This window comes from Capsicum annuum, chromosome 4, assembly GCF_002878395.1.
Source record: "Capsicum annuum cultivar UCD-10X-F1 chromosome 4, UCD10Xv1.1, whole genome shotgun sequence".
NCBI classification, from domain to species: domain Eukaryota; kingdom Viridiplantae; phylum Streptophyta; class Magnoliopsida; order Solanales; family Solanaceae; genus Capsicum; species Capsicum annuum.
In genome coordinates, this window is record NC_061114.1 from 226,471,320 (window position 1) to 226,491,287 (window position 19,968).

Genomic DNA, 19,968 nt, shown 5'->3' on the forward strand with positions numbered 1-19,968 from the left:
TATATCTCATTTGAATTTTATATAACTTTATTTTCAGTTTGTTCAATATTTTTTTTCATGAATTTATGTTCAAATTAGATTATTGTAATTTTTGTGTTAACTTGTCTTTTAAAAATATGATTTGGGTTTGTATGAATTTTGAAGAGATTAAATTTCGGAGATAATATTAGTTTAATATAATATACGTAGATTTGTACATTTTATTATTTTATGAATAGAATTTAATAATTATTTATGAATTTAATTAATTATGTCAAATGAATTTTGATTTAATTTATTATTAAGAGTTTAGGTAAATTTCAACACGTTCAAAAATATTCGTCTTAATTAAGAATGCGGTTTACGCATCTTTTTGGGACATTTGAAATTCAAGGATGCAGTAATGCACTTTGACAAATATTTTTCTAAAATTAATATTTACTGATTTATTTAATATAAATAATAGATAAATTTTAGATTTAAAAAAAATGAGTGAATTTAGGCCTTAACATAATTTGCCAAAATAGTTTTAGTCAAGATAAGTCAATAAAAGCGACTGTGCTAGAACCACGGGACTCGAGGGGTGCCTAACACTTTTCCTTCGGTCAATAGAATTCCTTACCCGGTCTTTTGTTTTCGCAGACTAAATAAAAGAGTCATTTCCTTTTGACTAGGGATTCAAAAAAATGACTTGGAACACCATAACTCAATTTCAAGTGGCGACTCTGTAAATAAAATAATCCTTATTCAATATCGTCACTTTAATTGGAAAAATCCTTTGACCTCGAATCTTTTCGAGCGAAAAAAGGGTGTGACACGACATAGAGTTAGAGATTAACTTTGTCTCATATTTAATTTAAGATATTAATTAATCCGAGGATAATTTTTATGAATCGGATGCGATTGACATTGACTATGCTATATACATCGGTGGAATAGCTAATATAATTCCATCCCACTATTGTACCAAACAACATGTAATTAAATTCAAAACTCAGATAATAACCTATGATCAATGTTGATCCAATAAAATTTGGAACCCATAAAATTTCAGTCTGATTCCACATCAGTCTACGATAGAACTAAAAGATTCATAAAGAACATATATTATTGTTCATAAAGTAAACATCCTAACTTGACAAACGTACCAACATGAAAAAAAAAACCCACAATTTCAACTAATTTTGTATCGTTCACATAAACATACGATGTCACAAAACTAAAGAAAAGGACAGTCCGGAAGGAAAGTTTCAGCAATGTGCAGGGTTCAGGAAAGGCCGGACCACAAACGTGTCACACAACTAAGAAATTAAAACATTTCCATACTTTCACATGAGATCTTTATAACAAAGTACTTATAATACACATCACATTAAACATTAAAAGATACATAACACTTCAATATATCCAAAAACCATAGAGTAAGTTTTTGTTTAGGTTTTAACACACTGAATTAAGCAAAAGTAGGAGAGACATGAGTTTCATGCATGTCCAATGAAGAAACATTGCATGTGGTTATTTAGAAAACATTAATATACTAATAATAGCTAGGCAAATCATAATAATATCACAATAAGGTTAATTAATTACTACTGATCAACCTAGACCAAAAGTAGTAATATCAGATCCTCCTCCACTGTGAAGATGATGATGATTTGGTTGAAGGCGTAAGGCTAATATACGAGCCCCTCCACCATTTGGGAATCCAAGCACAGAGTTGTAGTCTCCTTCCTGCTCAACTAATCCACCATAAGGATCCTCTTGTCTTGCATCCTGCACCATTCACAATCAATCATCAATATCATGTATAGCCAGGGGCGGAGCTAGAGGGGCGGAAAGGGGATTCAGAGGAATCCTCTTTGGTGGATAATCACATTGTATATATAAGGTCAAAAGTCTCTTTATGTATGTATATAGCAGATGTTGAATTCCTTGTGTGAAAATCCTTTATCTTTCACATTATATATCTTGGACTAATTCTTACTATTTTGAGCCGAAGTTCTTATTTGAAACAACCTCTCTATCACACGATAATGGGTAAGATATGAGTGCATCTTACCCTTTCCAGACTAGCTCCACCTACAGTATTACATTGAATATGTTGTTGTTTGTTCTTTCACCATGTCATGGATTCTTCTTTGATCTTTCTTGAAAAACCAACACTTACGATGTTCATCACCAATTGGATCGTGGCATAGCTACCTCTAGGTACCAGAGGAGATTGTAATATTATGATAACTTATAGTATTCGTATAGAAGAAATGCGAAAAAACATCTATTTATTTTTAACTTCGCACTCTTTAGAACACAGATCGAGAAGTGAATTGGAACTTTATATTATAAGGAAATATGTCTACCATGCCTATATATGCATAGTTTAATTGTCGATTTCATCTGAATCCGTAATATTAGCTCAAAATTCACTAAGTATAAACACTAGATTTAGGCACTTACAAATTCAAGCAGAAGATTTCTATGTATTTCTTCCACATTCCTAACCTGCAATCAACCAAAAATATGAATTCACCTTTTTTCTTTCGAGTTGGACATACTCAATAGAAGATGAGAACCAATAGTTTTACCTTCTTCTTGTATGTTTCAATCTGATTGCCAATCACCTTGTACTGTTCTTTCACAAAGAAAATAAAGTTAGGCATTGCTTACACAAAGACTCATGAAGAAAACAACCAAACTTTGGAAGGCAAGCAAATGAAATGGAAAGGTAGTAAAGGATATCACTCCTCATATTGGATTCTTTCTATTTGTATTTTCGGGTAAAAGACAACTGTATGTTAATAACAATATTCATCATGAACCAATAGTAGTAACTAATATGTATCATAAGGAGTGATGAAGAATCCGACCTCTAAATCTACACTCGTTTAGTCAGTCCCTAGATGTTAGATAATTTTTAAGATGAAAGAAAAAATTGTCATTGTATATGCATGCATTACTGCTATGCTATGCCTAAATAGTTATTACGTTTTTCTTTATACAAGTTATTTTGACTAAGTTAAAAAATTAAGACTAGATTAATTCATTTACTTCTCAAATGAAATTGGAGGAAAAACGAAAAAAAAGAAAAAGGAGAAAGGAAGAAAATAGTGAATATTCTGACCTATTAGAGAATTAACCTAAATTGTCATATCACGTACAACTCTGACAATAATTAACTAATGTAGCTAATCTTTTCCCATTACAGCTTTAAGATAAGGTAACTTCCTAGTACCACTTTTGCATTTTAATGATCTTAAGGTAATAGTATAATTTAACAAAGTAAAATGTGAGTTAATTAGTGTGCAATACTCAAATAGGCTCTTTTTTTGGCTTTTAATTTTTGGTTGATCGAGATGAAAATTCAAGAACTTCGCTTGTGTATTAGCTCGTTCATAATATTTGTCCTATGTTTAGATAAAGAAGTAGGATTGTCGAGGGTCAACCAAAAATGACATATCTACCTCACTAAGGTAGGATTAAGGTAGGAATAAGGTTGCATACTTCAAACTCTATATATGAAATCACACTAAATTTGTTGTTGTTATTGTTAGGCGAAGATTTAAGTAGATCTTGACACAATATATATATATATATACAGAGATTCCTTTACATTTAGTTTAATAATTAGTTGGAATTAGCAAAAAATTAACCTTTCTTTCACGAATAAGCTTCAGAGAATTGTCCACATTTTCCATGAGTTCTTCCAACTGCTCATAGTTCAGATCATTAAGACTTTCTCCCATCCTTTGCCTGTTAATCCATTAATATCAATAAAGTAATTAAAATAATACAAAATTAAAAAGAGAAGAAAAAAAATCCACTCATTATTCGATAAATTTAAAAAGACATAAATTCTTGTTAAAGATCTAGAACTGCTAGATCAACATCTCTACCTTATCTCTTTTCGTAGATTCCTATTGACATCCTTTAGCTTCCTTAATTGCTCTTGCATTTTCTGCACAACATTAACTTATATAAAATATATAATAAATAAATAAATAAATAAAAATATATTTTTTCTGATAATTAAACTTTTAATGAGATGTCAAAACAGTTCAACATGGTATTATAGAAGTGACTTAATTAGAATATAGATTGAACGGATGATCAGTTGTACAAACTCCATCAAAAATTATATAATAAAAGTATTTTTTACAGATCTATACCTATATAAAATAATGAACATTTTTAGCAAAGTTTCTGACTTCGCTACTATATCAAAACATACGGATTGACCTAGATCTAGGCTAATTCATATCTCAAACACTCAAACTCATCGCCACCTATTATTTTAAAAAAGAATCAAGTCTACATGCAAAGGGTGTTAAAATATATGTATAATAAAAGTGTGATCTATATTCTATCCTATACATTTAACTTTTAGATGAAATTTGTTACTCAATTTAACAAAATAGGGAGAAAATTTAAAGATCTTAAAAGGGATATCAAAGAAAATTAATTAACCTCATAGTGGGAGTTCCAAAGATCAACCCCAACAGTCTTTTGGTACAGATCGAACAATTGCTTGGTCCTAAGAGCACATAAACAACATCAAAATAATTAATACAAACACAAAATTTGTAAACAACCCAAAAATATAAAAAAAAAATTTCTACTTACGTGATAGATGGACTTATAAATTCATGAAGTTTGCCAGTACTAGAAATCATGACAATTGAAACTTTAGCATCACAAAGAACAGTAAGTTCATTAGCCTTCTTGAAAAGTCCATTTCTTCTCTTAGAATAAGTCACTTGCCTATTTGTTTGGTTTTCAATTTTCTTGATCTGAATTTTCCCACGAGCCATACTTTTTTTCTATTTTCTTCTATAAAATTTATTCTTCTTCAAAGTTTTCTTCTCAGTGGAGATCTTAAATACTCAAACCCTAAAAGGTCTAGTTAACTTTTTACTGTGCAAATTTTTTTTTTTATATTTTTTTCGGGTGTTGTGATAAGATATTGGAGGATGAGAAGAGAGGAAAGAGTCTTAGAAAGATGAGGTTACTAAAAATGGAAAGTGTTGCCAAAACGGTGAAAGGTGTTACAGAATTTGATAAAAGTAATTTAAGAATCAATCTATTGTCAATTGTTGTAGTTGTCCCACCGTCACAACGTCTCAGTTATCAGTCACTTGTCATCCACCAGCTTTTGTTTTTCTTTTTGTAAAATGTGTGGGATCGTCAAATTTAAGAGAGATCATATATAGTCTGTTCTTTATTAAAGTTAATTATATCTTCAGTACGTTTTCTCGTATGTTGATTTGGTTATTTATTATGGGTTAATTAAGCACATGCAAATCCTTTTTATACACTAGATGACAGTATGATTTAAACTAAAGGTGTCAAGTGGGATGCGCCGGGCCAAATCGGAACCGGCCCATTTAGTTTAATCGGGTTGTGGGTCAGGCCGATTCCGGATTCAACAGTAAAAATGTTAAAAACAATCCTGAACCGGCCACTTAACCCAACCCGATTAAACTCACCTAAACCCGATCAAATCCGGTTATTATATAGGTCGTAATTACATGTTTTACCAATGGATTCAATCGTTTCGCCGTGAATACTATGAAAAAGATTTTGATAACCTATACCTTACGAGTTAGCCCTCCAAAGCGATAAATAAAATATCCAAATAATTAGACCACCTAAAAGATAATTACGGATCATATATATTATTCATATAATAAATAGATAACTAGTTATTAACTTGAACTATTCGGTAAGTAAATTCTTACAATAGATAAAAACTAATGTATATACAACACCCATCCCATATTTAATTTGACCGATGTGAGACTTTCGACACCCACTCGCTTTCAGGGATGAACATTATAAAACAATAAATTTTGGACCTATATAACTCAACCTTAAAAGTTACTCAAAAGATTAGAAATGCTGACGTCATATTAAAGAGATCATATATTTCATTAAGGACCGGTCGACGTGGGACTCTTGCACAATGTGGGTCCCCTTACACCTAAAGAAAGGAACTAAGATCTAGTCAACTCCAAAAGTTAGTTCAAAAGATAAGAATTGCTCAGGTCATATTAAAGAGATCATACATTATTTCATTAACGACCGGTGGATGTGGGATTCTTTCACAATGTGGGTCCCCTTGTATGTACCTAAAGAAGGGAACTAACGTCTAGTCATTCCACTAACTAGGTTACATGACTTGGACTCAAGTACTTTTAACCAGATGTTTGCAAATGAAAGATTTCTTCAACAAATATATTGCTTAAGATTCTGTATAGTAGCAGCAGGTTTGCATGAACATCAAAATGCAAATAAAGGACCAATGTGTTAAACGAGTTATTGCGGTCTCTTCTTTAATATATGTCTTCTTGTACCAACAGATATGGCATATGCTCTAAGTTTTGGGGCACTTGCTACTTCATTGGTAAGATGCAAAACCTACTTTTAATTTATGCGAATATCATTGATTCTTTCACCTATTCTCTGATCCTTAAAGCTACAATACACACACACATCATAGGCATAAATCTCTTCTTTCTAAGTTCTAACTATGGTCCTTTTTAACATCCGGGATTCGAACGGATGGGTGCACTATTATGAAAATACTTTGAGCGTGGGCTCACACATTTATATTTAATTATTTTAGAAAAAATATTTATGATCTAGGGAGGGGAGCATGGGGTCATGTGAAAGGTAATCCCCACCTAGATACGCCCTAACTATTCTTAACCAATTGCTAATTGAGCCTAGATTGAAAATAAAGCTCCCCAACATTTTTGTTGGCTCAACAGTCCTAACTGATATATAAGGCGAAGTTATTAAAGCATGAACAAAGTACATCCAAAATGAATTTATTTTATATCAAGCGATAATTTTTGGTTTGGTGGAAATGTATATAGAGTTTAAGTAATTTATACCGGTAGAGATCATTTGGTTGGAAAAGAGTTATCCTAGGATAATTAATCTCGAAATTAGTTATCCCTAAATGTATATGGATTATGGATAACTTATCGCATCACTATAGTATAAATGGTGGGATACTAACTAATACCTCACACCAAATTAAACATGGGATAAAATAGTCTTTCATTTTATTCCGAGACGATTTATCTCTTATATCTCACACCAAACGACCCCGTAGTGTATAGTATTTTTGTGCTATCGAGGTTGAGTTACGTGCAATAATCAGCACTCTACGTGCCATTACTTAGAAATCTTCGGATGCCTTTCATAAATCTATCTTTAAAAGCAAGAGTTGTTAATGTTCATGTACTAGTATTTCACGTGCATCCATTGAGGTTTTGTCTTGTCACAGATTAGTAAAATTCATTTTTGCCAACCCAAAAGAGCGTTATTTTTATCGGGTTTAGTAAAATCTGTACTATTTTTCAACAAAAATTTCTTTTTGTTGGTGTCTTTCCAAAAAAAATACGCCTATTCAATTTTCATTCAAACCTCTTAAAACCCTATAAAAAGAAACTTCGCTCTAAATCAGATATCTCATTTTGTATACAACAACAATAAATCGAGTTTAACCCACAAATAATGAAGTTCAAAAAGGAATAGAAGGATGGTGTGTACGAAAATCTTATTCCTACCCGATTAACATAGAGAGGGATTTGTCTATTATTTTATGCTGTAGACAATCGGGCGTATGTTGTATGAAAAAGGGACACATGCATGAGCGGAGTTACAATTACAAGTTCGAATCGGATAAATTAAATGGCTTTTAATTGGACCTTTTAATTGGAAATTGGTTATTTAGGAGTAATTAAGACGAGTTGTAGATTATAAGGTAAACTCAGAATTCATAAACTTTAAATTATTGTTCAACTATATATGAAAGTGGTTACATCTAACTATCTAAGCGACCTCGAACTAATACTAAACATAGACTTCGTCGTTCTTTTCCAACTAAAATCGAAAGGGTTGTATCACATTGAGATGTCGATTCGTTTTCCGCCCCAATGAGATAGGGAATTTTTCACCACTATTTAGACTTTTGGGCCCTTCATCTTTCTGAATCGAGGCCCGGCCCAGCTCGCGTCGTTAAACCCAACAACCGGCGGAGAGCACCTCAGTATCCCATCGCGCGCAGTAACTGAAAGTCCTATTACACCTAATTAGGCCAACTTCAATTCACCAAACCATTGATAAAACTAATCCTAGAATAGAATTATTCGAATGACAAATCAAACCAACTGCTAAATAAACATATATAGACGTCTCATAAAATTAACTAGCTATAGCCTCAGAATATAAGTAGTTGGGCAAGTTGTCAGGACTATTTATAATATAGTATATGAATACATTGAAATAACGAGTATATATCTAAAGGGGACAAAATAAGAACCAATGGTTTAAATGTAACCCCCTAAAAAATGATCTAGGAAGAAAAAAAAATACCAAAAGCTAGCCTACAACTTTGTGATTACTTGCACGGCTAAGACATGGTATTCGGAAACATTAACGTTGTTCGTCCTCAGGAGATATGGTTGCATTGTCATACGAAATCTGAATAGACTATTTTTTATGTTTTAGTTTGACACAAATTTTTAAAAAGTAAAGAAGATATTTAAATTTTATGATCTAAAATTAAAGATGTGTAGAATATACAAAAATATTTTATAATCTTATAATCTTGTGGTTTAAATATATTGTGTGGAAAGTTAGAATTAAAGATTTTATTTTTTTCTAAAAAAGAAAAGGGAGGATTAGGAGACAAGATTACAAAGGTGGGAATCGAATCCTCCCAAATAAGATGAAAGTCCAGGTTGACCAACTGAGTCGTATTAAAGCCCCGTTTGACCATGAAAATTACTTTTTCCTAGAGTTGGAGTTGAAGTTGTGTTTAGTCATGAATATAAATTAAAATTGCTTTTGAAATTTTGTGAGAGAAGTAGGAGTGAAAATAAGTTATATTGATTTTCACTTTTCCAAATATAATTTCAAATTGTATTTGAAATTCTCATGGACAAATTAAACTCATACTGTTTTTACTTTTTTCACTAAATTTAAATAATTTTTCGAAAAAAAAAAAAAAATTTCATTGTCAAACAACTACTAAAATTCTCATAACTAAAAAATTATCAAAAGAAAATATTCTTTTAACAAACTAAAAATAAAGTAGAGCAAAGAAATTAAAATGAATGAAACAATAGTTTCGTTACATTATTGTGACCTAGAGAGTAGAGGCAATTCGTTGGGCTTGCTCACTTATTTCCCAGCTACAAGCTGGACCAGAAAACCCCTAATCATTCATCGTTAATTCCCAACTTTGCTTCTTATCATTTTAAAAATTGGAAACTATATGGAGTACTAATTTTACAATACTATATATAGTATACTACCATTAATTTTAAAAATTCTCAATGTGCTCATTTTCTCAAAAAAGGTATTCCATTCATATACCTTATATAACACTTTAATTCTTTTTTTCTTATGTTAAAAATGATCTACACAATAATTTGACACATTATAAATGGTTAAGTAATTGGTATATATGCATCGAGTGTGGCAGGGCTTCGAGTGTTAGAATAGATGACCAAACCGTTAATTGATAATATTGCACCTTAAACATTGAACGACTTACTCGTACCGATATTTACATCAAATAAATGAATGCATAATGTGTAGTGCAAAGTTTAATGGCCTCTCGTGATCGGAAAAAAATAAAGGATTATAAATTACATGTATCATTATACAGTCATTCTGTTGATGTGTCGTGCTTATTATTTAACTACTAACAGTAATTTTATTTCCAGATCTAGTTTATTTATTCTAGCTGAATTTAAGGATACCTCGATTGAATTGATTTTTTGGGTAGAATTTAATATTAAATTTTCGAGATGATAAGGTTAGTCAAAAATAGTAGAAATTGACAGCTTGGCAGCTATGTATGTCTATTAGAATACTAGTATAAGATTAAAGTGTATAAATTATTTATTAATGGTATGGCTAGTGGTGGATCCAGAGGCATGGCCATTGACTTCTTAGACATTCGGTAGATATAAGTGTCCGGTTATGTCAATATCTTTCTCACCTTATTCTGCTAATAACTTATGAATGTACGCTTGTTATAAATCATTTTTAATTTTCAATTTTTAGTTCACTGATTCGAAAACAAGCTCACTTTCGTTCGCTCCTTATTGCTCCTGCTAATCCGTGGATCGTGATATGATATAGGCTGCATAAAACTTAGTTCAAAAGCAAAATTGTTGAACATGCACAAAATCTTTTTATTTTAATTTAAAGTTGAGGGAAGAGAAGGCTTCTCCATTCTTTTACTTGATCCAATTTTTTTTTTTATTTTGGTTTCCCATTCGTTGTTCGGTGTCCGCATTGAAACCCCGATTAATTCGGATCGCGAGTAGCAGGGCCCATTTGTTAAGCTCGAAATCGAGTTGAATTTGATGAACTGGAATGAAAACCTTAAGCTAATTTTCAGAGAATGAACAAAGAGAGAGAAAGAAAAAATCTTTTCTTATTTCCTTCGAATCATCTAGAACCGGGTCCACTATTATTTATACTTGATAATAGTGGACCGGGTCATGGAGAAGGTTACAAACGAATAGGCCCAATCGGATGCATTAATGGATTGGCCCAGTTTATTCACTAAAACCAATTGGACACTAAGAACGGTATACATTGTGATACAAAATATACATACGAAATATACATGTGTTCTACGTAACTCCAACACCTCCTCCAGTTGGAGGGTGTGATGAGCACTCCAAGCTTACTGGGTATGCTATGATGAGCAGGGCCTGGGAGAGGTTTAGTCAAAACATCAGCCAGCTGGTCTGCAGATGAAATAAACTGAAGAGAGACAAGGCCGGAATGAAAACAATCATGAAGAAAATGACAATCTATCTCGATATGTTTGGTACGCTTATGAAAAACTGGGTTTCGAGCTATGTGAAGAGCTGACTGACTGTCACAAAATACAGGAATAGGATTAGAAACATCAAAATTAAAATCATGTAAGAGACGAACCAGCCATGACAATGCAGCCACAACTTTGTGAAGTGCACGGTATTCAGCCTCAGCAGATGAAAGAGCAATCGTAGGCTGCTTCTTGCTCTTCCAAGATATAGGAGAGCCACCCAAAGTAATGAAGAAACCAATGACTGAGTGGCGGGAATCAGCACATGCATCCCAATCAAAGTCAGAGTAAGCCAACATAGAGTAGTCCAAAGAATTATTAAACAAAAAACCCAAAGCAGGAGCATTAAGCAAATATCGCAAGACATGAATACCATCCATAAGGTGAGGAACTTGAGGAGCATGTAAGAACTGACTCAAATGTTGAACAACATAAGAAATGCCAGGCCTCGTGTGCTGAAGAAAATTTAGCTTGCCAATAAGGCGACAAAAAGTGGAGGGGTCAGTGAGTGGGGCCCCCATATCATTAGTAAGCTTCAGAGAAGTATCAAGAGGAGCAAATAGAGGGGAAAACTGATCAGAATAAAATTCAGCCAACAGATCAGTGGTAAATTTTTGTTGAGTCATAAGATAGCCTTGAAAATGAGTAGATATTTCCAAACCAGAAAGTAATGGACTAAAACAAGATCTTTGATCTTGAATTGAGTGTCCAGAAACAATTTCAACTCATCCAACTCAAATATATCATCCCCAGCAAGTAGGATATCATCAACATAAACAGCTAAGACAGTAAGAGATCCATCAACCCTTTTGGTGAATAAAAAATAGTCATTCTTACTTGAGGAATAGTCATGAAGGGATAATGCATCAGACAGCTTGGAAAACCACTGTCTGGAGGTCTGCTTGAGACCATAGAGAGACTTTCTTAACTTGCACACCAATGGTGCAGAAGTAGGCATAGAAGAAGAAAGTATCAGGCCAAGAGGAGGCTTCATGTAAACCTCTTCATGGACATCACCATGAAGGAAAGCATTATTCACATCAAGTTGATATACAGTCTATTTTCTCTTAACAGCAATAGATAGAAGAACTTTAATAGTGGTGAATTTGACCATAAGAGAGAAGGTCTCAGTGTAATCAATACCCAAATACCCACCTGTTGGGTATCACCTCTAATAACCAGCCTTGTTTTTTATCTTTCCACAGAACCATCAGACTTGTGTTTAATTTTGTAGACCCATTTATTGGAAATAGGTTTCTTGTGAGTAGGCAAGGGAACTATATCCCAAGTGTGATTTTCTTCAAGAGCATGGAATTCTTGAAGCATGGTATCCTGCCAGAAAGGATGACAAATGGCCTGATGATAGGACTGAGGTTTAAGTGCAGGAGCCTCAATAGAGGAAACCTTGGATACTGAAGTGCAGACATAATCAGACAAGTAATAAGGGATAAAATATGGTCTGGAGGACGTTCTGACAGGAGGAACAACAGAAGTAGGATGGTTTTGGTTAGATGAAGGAGAAGATGTGGCAGGAATAAAGATAGTATAAGAAGGTGGAGGTATATCTAAAATAGGGACACTAGGTTTAAAATGGGGAGTAGGAACAGTAGAGGAAGAGTAAGGAAAGAGATGTTCGTGGAAAATGACATCCCTGGAGAAGAAGATAGAGTGAGTGGTAAGATTGAGCATTTTGTACCCTTTCTTCCCACAAGGGTACCCAATAAAAATAGAAGCTAAAGATCTAGGTTAAAATTTATCTTTCCCAACAGCGAAAGAATGAGCATAACACAAACAACCAAATGATTTGAGATAATCATAAAAGGGAGGGGTTTTATAAAGCTTTTCATAAGGTGGAAGGTTGTTTAAGACTGAGGAAGGTAATCTGTTAATGAGGTAGGTAGCAGTCAAAACACAATCACCCTAGTATTTGATAGGGAGATGGGATTGAAAAAGTAAAGCTCTGGAGGTTTCAAGTAAGTATTTGTGTTTCCCTTTCACAACACCATTTTGCTGTGGTGTGTGAGGAATTGTTGACTGGTGAAGAATACCATTTTCTGCAAAGAAAGAGGTAGCTTCTGCACTACTACCTAATTCATAGGCATTGTCAGACCTAAAAGACTGAACAGATGTATGAAAATACACTTTTACCATAGAAACAAAGGCTTTAAGTATAGATAATGCATTACTTTTACAAGAGAGGAGATGTGTCCAAGTAACTCTTGCGAAGTCATCAACTAGTGCAAGGAAATATCCAAAACTATTGTAAGTTCTAGTATGGTAAGGACCCCATGTGTCTATATGCACTAGTTAAAAAGGAACTATGGTATGAATATCACTGTGAGGAAAAGAAAGTCTGTGTTGTCTTGCTTTAGGGCAAATATCACATAAAAAATTTGTTGAGAAGGTAGCTTAGAATGCAAGAAGGGAAGAGATCTCATTTTGTGATAAGGCATATGACCCAACCTTTGGTGCCAAAAAAGATCCATTTTATTATTATTGCAAGTGGAATTACAGGACATAACAAGATTGCTATCATTATAAGACTGAATATTATTTTGAATATTAGAACAAACAGAAGAAGAGGGAATAGAAAATGATGATAAAGTACTCCCAGTGCAGTAGTAATACAATCCATTTGAAGCTTTACCGATTTCCAGTGGCCTCTTCAGAGAAAGGCCCTGCAATTGACAAGCAGAAGTGGGAAAAACTGCTAAGCATTTTAATTGATTAAGGAGTTGGAACACATAAAGAAGATTGAAATGGAATTAAGGAACTAGCAGGACATTTGGTAAAGTGATACCATCTCTTAGATATAGAGAACCAGTGGATATCACCTTAACCTTATATCCATTGGGTAGAGTGATTAAGAAGGGAACAGGAAGAGGCTGTAAATTGTGTAGTAGGTGCTTGTGAGGAGTCATATGGTTTGAAGCACCTCAGTCTAAAATCTAAGGATTTATTCCTAAGTCTGAGGATCTATGGACACTATAACCATCAGAAGTAAACACAGAGCTATTTGACAAACCTGTAAAATTTATAGAACTGGATGATTCACCAGTAGCAGGTTGTTGTTCATGACTAACTGAGGACACTTGATCTTGTTGAAACAATGTCATGATATGGTTGTATTGCTCTTTAGTAAAACCATAAGGTGATTCTTATGAAGAAGATGCAGTGAAAATAGATGTGACACTTGATGGATGAGAACCAGTAGTATGCACCATTTGCACACAAGAAGCAGTTGGTTTCTTGTTCTTTGAAAAATTAAAATCAGCTGGGAATCCATGAAGTCTATAACATGACTCAATAGTGTGCCCAGGTTTCTTCTAATATTTGTATTTTGTGGGTATATTTTGGGTCTTGTTTGAATTGAATGAGACCTTTTGATTGAAAGTTCTAGGTGTGTGAGTTGAAGCATGAAAGGAGACTGAATCACTGGAGAAATTAGAAATTCCAGGTTGGTTTTCCTTTTGACTCTCATCCTGCTGAAGAAGCCTATATACTTTACTAATTGATGGCAAAGATGTCATCATTAGTGTATTGCTCCTAGCAGTATTGTATGTCTCATTTAGTCCATTGAGGAATTAAAACAACTGTTAATCTTGAATGAATTTGCTCAATGCTCCACAAGTAAATTCAGGTCCAACATATGAAGCATTAAGCTCATCCCAAAGACCTCTTATTTTGGTGAAATAACTAGATATACTTGAAGAACCTTGAACTGTAGCTTTGATCTCTCTCTGGATGTGTATATACCTAGACCCATTTGATTGCCCAAATCTATCATTTATGTCTTTCCATACATCTCTAGCACTGGATAGACACATCATACTGATGGCTATCTCTCTAGTTAGAGAACTGATTATCCATGCTTTGACCATGTGGTCGCACCTTTCCCAGAAAGGAAAATATGAATTATTGAGCTCAGGTCTATGAAACTTACCATTAACCATGCCTAACTTATTCTTCGCGGATAAGGAAGTGATCATGCTATTTCTCCAAATAGCATAACCATTTCCATTGAAAATGACAGGAAATAGTTGAGAACTAGGATTCTCAGACGGATATATATAATATGGGTGTGAGGGATCCAGAGTGAATTCCTCAAACCCAGTATTTGTGGTTGAAGTCCTGGTTGAAGTCCCATTAGTAGGGTTTGCCATGTCAAATACACAGACTACTGTAGAGCACACAAAACACACCACGATATGTAAGTACTGAGTGAAATCCTTACAATGTGTCTACGCACTACTAGAAATTACCCCTATTACAATGAAACTTTTTGCAACGGTTCCAAAAGCGTTGCGATAGATGGTCTATTGCAACGGTTGGAATCGTTGCAAAAAAAATTGGTCTAGTAGTTCTATAACCGTTGCTATTGATCTATAACCGTTGCAATAGGACATTCTATCGCAACGATTTCATGAATCGTTGCCATAGAGTCACCTACGGCAACGCGTTTTTTGATAAAAAAAGCTATTGCAACGTTTATTATTTTCCCTCCCTATTTTTCCATATAATCTGCCAAAATTTTATAAAATATATAATAAAAACTAAAAAAAAATACAAAAATAACTTTCACATTCACTTTACCATCAGTCCACAAACTTTAGCATTAGCACTTGTACTGCCACTACGCTCTTCGACTGGTGCTTGGAAGGACCATTGCTACTCCAATTGTCACTCCGACGGCCCACTGCTACTTCAATTATCACTTTGAAGGGCCACTGCTACTCCGATTGTCACTCCGATAGGTCATTGCTGCTCCGATTGTCACTTGGACTGCTGCTCCGACCTCGGCTCCAACCGTCGCTCAGACCACTACTTCGATTTACAATAGATCTTGTTGTTGAATCCTCATAGTAAGCTTTCTCTTGATATGCTAACAAAAAGGAGAATTAAATCCCCATGATTCCATTCGTTTTATGTTGTAATGGAGTCAAGATCTAGAAATTTGTTGTGTTTGTCATCAATTTTAAGTATTCAGCACAATCTATTCTGATTACTACAGATTCTTTATTGGATTGGCTATTGTATGTTTCTTATATTTCAAAGTGAATTTCGAGGCTTATATATGAATTTCTAAACGTATGTATTTTATATTTAATTACTAAATTATAGCAGAATAATGGAGCCTCACACCTTTTGTTGGCTTTCTATTTATATAGTGAATTTCGAGGCTCATATACGAATTTGTAAAGGTATGTATTTGTGTTGATCAAACGAGTTTGTGTATGTTTGTTGACTTGTATGATATGCAATTGCAGAAAGTTAACAATTACGAAATATTGTATGCTTTTAGGGACCTATATTTTCCAAGCTATACAAAGTTATCAAAGTCTTACTTTGTTGCAGGACAACACATTCTTGCTTTATTCCTCTGTTTTGCTTCTATACTTGGATTTAATGGTTTAATTTTTCTATTGCGGACTCTGTTGATCGAATGAGTATGTGTATTTTTTTATAGGAAACTATCTGACTGGGCTATTTTTCTATAAGCTCCTACTCTTAATGTTTTGGTCAATAACAATAAATGATACATATAGCAGAAAAATAAAGTGACTACTCTCCTATCTCTGTTGTACAAGTCCGGCACATTTCTACCAAATAGGTACTTGAATAGTCTCATTAGAAACTCCGAAGGCGGATATCCCTATTTATTTATGTGAAACAGTCGAGAGAGGTAGCTTTAACAAGTATGGTATAGATGTTTGCATGCACCAGAAAGCTTCAATAAATGTAGTTCTTATTTTGGAAACAGATGGTCTTCTAATGATGGAACAAAGAAGAAAAAAGGTTTATTTTAATCTAAAGGTGGGGTAAAATGAGTCATGGGTCATGGATAATTAAGTATTGGGTCAAATATAATCAAATGGGTTATTCTGTTAAGTTTATAACATTTCCGTTAGTTTTTTGTTCCTTGGAATTATTATAAAGTTCAGTGATATTATTGTTCAAAAAAAATCATAAGTGACATTAGTGGGATGTTTGTAAAAGTTCAGTGACATTTTAAGGAATTTACTCAAATATACATCTAGGGACTCTTTGCCTAAAGCTTTAGGCTACTTCTGTCTCTACTCTTTGTAAAATTGGGAAATGTCTTTGGCTTGCTACATATAATTAAAATGATGAAGCAAATGATTGTTATAATTAAGTGCAAGGAGATACCAATTCTTTTGGATGAATAATGTAGTAACAATATATAGGATCTAAACATTATATTTTGGATATCTTACTCTCTGAAAAGCTTTCTACCTAATATGATGGATAGGTAGTGACAACTAGTGCCATTCTGGTGAAGCTGAAACTATTCATCCTGCTAGTTAGTGAAGCAATCATAGAGATTTTGTGGAAATATTGAGCAAGATTAAGGTGCATCATTTTGTTTATATCTCGTGGTGAGTAGTAAACGTACAATTTTGTTTAATTAAATAGAACTTTTCTATATAATTAAGCAGAACTTACTTTCAAGAACTATGGTACAACTGTCCTGTATACTACTATGATTTACCTTCCAAATGTTTCATTTTAATCCTTGGAATCTTATGCTTTATTTCCATTCCTTGTGTTGGTTAGTGAAGCAACCATAGAGATATTGTGGGATTATTGAGCAAGATTAAGGTGTATTCACTGTGCTGGGTAAATAAGCTGCTCGTGTTATCTTCTCCTGCCACCACTTTTGCCGGTAATCTTTCCATAGAATGTCCTGGTGTACTAAATGTTGTATGTAACATTGCACAGTTGACGAATTGGTTTATGTTTTTCTTTATCATGCGTACTTTATCTAGTAATATGTATTTCTCAAGAATGAATCTGCAAACCTTTATACTGTTGTTTGTACTTATATTATTGTGTGATTTATTTTAATTTGTTTAGTTGAAGATGCTATATATATGGATCATAATTTATTTTAATTTTGGTGATTTCGGTGTGTTATGTAGGATTCTAATGGACAGTAACGATAAAAGTTGGATGAATTATTTAATATGGTCTAACGAGTTTCAGCATGGAGTGAAAGACTTTCTTGAGAAGGCATTTGAACGAGTTTCTCATGGAAATGAAATATTATGTCCTTGTAGAAACTGCAAGAATCATTATTGGCATTATAGAAATATGATGGAGGATCACTTGCTTTCTAGAGGGTTTCGTGCCGGTTACACCAAATGGACTTTCCATGGAGAAAGCGCTTCATCGAGAAAGACACATCATCAAATCAATGATTGGATGGAGGCAGATGATTATACAAATAAATTCATGTGAATAAATGCTCATCATTATTTTCATCTTTTGTGAGTGTTAATTTCCTTTTGCATACGTATCTTACATTCATGCTTATTTACATCATTGTAATCATTTTCATTTAGAAATTAATTCTAAAGTAGTATAATTTTATAGAATTTTCAAAGTCAGATTGAAAGAAATCTACTAAATCATTGAAGAGGATCGTGGTTACATTGGTGAAAAATTTTCCCCTTAACTTTTGATTGTAAAATCATCTTTAGTTTCTATTGGCTTGAAGTATGCATTTGAAGCATATGGTATTTGTTGTTGTTATTGAGTTGTTCATTTGGTATCACATGATAGAAGTGTTACAAATCCTAGATGTTTATAATGCTTTGCCCTTTTGGTGTTACATGAACGATGTAGATATTTTGATACCTTATTTTACATGATTGATTCCCTATAATATACATAGGAGATAAAGTCTGTCAGTCATGGACAAATGACTGAAACAACTAGTAGCTCGAGTGCGTACCAGTATGGGGCTTCCTTTGGTGTTCATTATGACCTGGAAGATGTTTTCTTCAGCTCCGTTTGCCATTATCAAACTCAACCAGTAGATGAAACCTAAGTAAAGTATCAAGACTGATTTACATGAGCTACAAAGAAGATAACATATTTTACTGTTATAACGCTATAAAACAGGAAAGACAACAACAGACTTATAAAACTTGCAAATAAAGTTGCTATGATCAATAAAATTATTCAGAGAGGTTAAAAAAGTATGCTAAAAAAGATTGTACATAGTTTAAAAATTATTCAATATCTCAGCGAAAGCTTAAATATTTCTTTTATCACAATGCTATAGCAGGTTTAAACCTACCATCCTCTATTTCACTTTTCTGAATTCTTCTACCTCACTAAAAGCTACCACCTGCACACACTAGCTCTTCGAATTTAATATTAAGATTATATTTTTTCTTCAGGAAGACAAGTGTACTAATGGATAACTGAAGCAGGTAATGTCTCATACCTGCCCATAGTATTTGTTCTCTTCATGTTCTAAAGTGTGCTGACGGAACAACCAAACATTATAGTCGGAGTGAGGTAGAAGGTATAAGTGTACTAGTGGTTGCATTTTGCTTATTTTGTAGCAACGAAGAAAAATGATAATCGTTTAAGATATAATTTTCTAAGTGTGGAGAACCAATATTTTCTTTCCATTCAAGTATTTGCTTAATGGTATGTAAAATGATGATCTGTTAAGATATTTCCAAAACAGCATAAATTTTTACATCTACTAAATCAGGCAATGCTAAATATATGCATACAAAGATACACTCATTTAGAAGATCAACCTACATTTTGTCTCGTTATCTGCTCTGAAGCTTCGTTGACATGTGAAGATAACTGTTCTAACAAATTTCCCCAGCTTTGGATCACTTCCACAGATCCTGCACGCAAAGCCATGGATCTGTGTTACTGCTTTACAAATGACGTGTCAAGATGGTCCAGAAATGTATTGTGCTTCTCATTTGTCCATCCTGTGTACTTGTCCTAAACTCAAAAGTATTAGTATCTAAATATTCTGCTAGGTTATTTGAAAAGAGGCATGTCAATTTCAGTTTTAGCTTTCTTGTTTTGGTCAGTTCCACGCAGCTTGAAGTAAAAATGTTGCAGATGGGTTTAGGATGTTAAAGAACGTAGGATCAAACCCTTGGGGGGGGGATGCTGGTTTTCCACATTTTTCTTTTCTGCTTAACTGTTTCTGCTTCTTGGAGTACTACTCCTAGTTCTCTGTCTTCCAAGCTGATATTTTCTTAATGTAGATTGTTGTTTCTTTATTGTTAACAATTTACAAAAAGTATGCTCAATATGTCTAATACTAATACTTTCAGTAGTATGCTAGT

At 33.5% G+C, this 19,968-nt stretch overlaps 2 protein-coding genes and 1 long non-coding RNA gene across 3 annotated transcripts; all 3 read right to left on the reverse strand.

Moving 5' to 3' along the window:
• Positions 1-1,351: 1,351 nt before the first annotated feature.
• LOC107866934 (floral homeotic protein PMADS 1) lies at positions 1,352-4,784 on the reverse strand. Its single transcript, NM_001324934.1, has 7 exons — positions 4,597-4,784; positions 4,441-4,507; positions 3,870-3,931; positions 3,627-3,726; positions 2,562-2,603; positions 2,434-2,478; positions 1,352-1,752 (listed from the first exon to the last, which is right to left on the reverse strand). The coding sequence occupies exons 1-7, from the start codon at positions 4,782-4,784 to the stop codon at positions 1,576-1,578; spliced, it is 681 nt and encodes a 226-aa protein (NP_001311863.1). The 3' UTR covers positions 1,352-1,575.
• A 5,853-nt stretch (positions 4,785-10,637) lies between these two features.
• Positions 10,638-11,831, reverse strand: LOC107866935 (retrovirus-related Pol polyprotein from transposon RE1). The gene is made up of 3 exons (XM_047411729.1): positions 11,499-11,831; positions 10,948-11,409; positions 10,638-10,718 (listed from the first exon to the last, which is right to left on the reverse strand). Exons 1-3 carry the CDS (start codon positions 11,829-11,831, stop codon positions 10,638-10,640), a joined length of 876 nt encoding a protein of 291 aa, XP_047267685.1.
• A 3,384-nt stretch (positions 11,832-15,215) lies between these two features.
• Positions 15,216-19,594, reverse strand: LOC107866936. Its single transcript, XR_007054756.1, has 3 exons — positions 19,421-19,594; positions 18,594-18,685; positions 15,216-15,658 (listed from the first exon to the last, which is right to left on the reverse strand). It is a non-coding gene; the product is annotated as an uncharacterized LOC107866936 (long non-coding RNA).
• Positions 19,595-19,968: the final 374 nt, after the last annotated feature.

Coding starts and splice junctions, on each gene's coding strand:
- LOC107866934 (NM_001324934.1), bottom strand. CDS start 4,784: ATGGCTCGTGGGAAAATTCAGATCAAGAAAATTGAAAACCAAACAAAT. Junction 4,508..4,596: donor TTTATAAGTCCATCTATCAC/GTAAGTAGAAAT, acceptor ATGTGCTCTTAG/GACCAAGCAATTGTTCGATC. Junction 2,604..3,626: donor AGCTTATTCGTGAAAGAAAG/GTTAATTTTTTG, acceptor GTGAAAGAACAG/TACAAGGTGATTGGCAATCA.
- LOC107866935 (XM_047411729.1), bottom strand. CDS start 11,831: ATGAAGCCTCCTCTTGGCCTGATACTTTCTTCTTCTATGCCTACTTCT. Junction 11,410..11,498: donor TTTTAGTCCATTACTTTCTG/GTTTGGAAATAT, acceptor TATTCTGATCAG/TTTTCCCCTCTATTTGCTCC. Junction 10,719..10,947: donor TGGCTGCATTGTCATGGCTG/GTTCGTCTCTTA, acceptor AACCTCTCCCAG/GCCCTGCTCATCATAGCATA.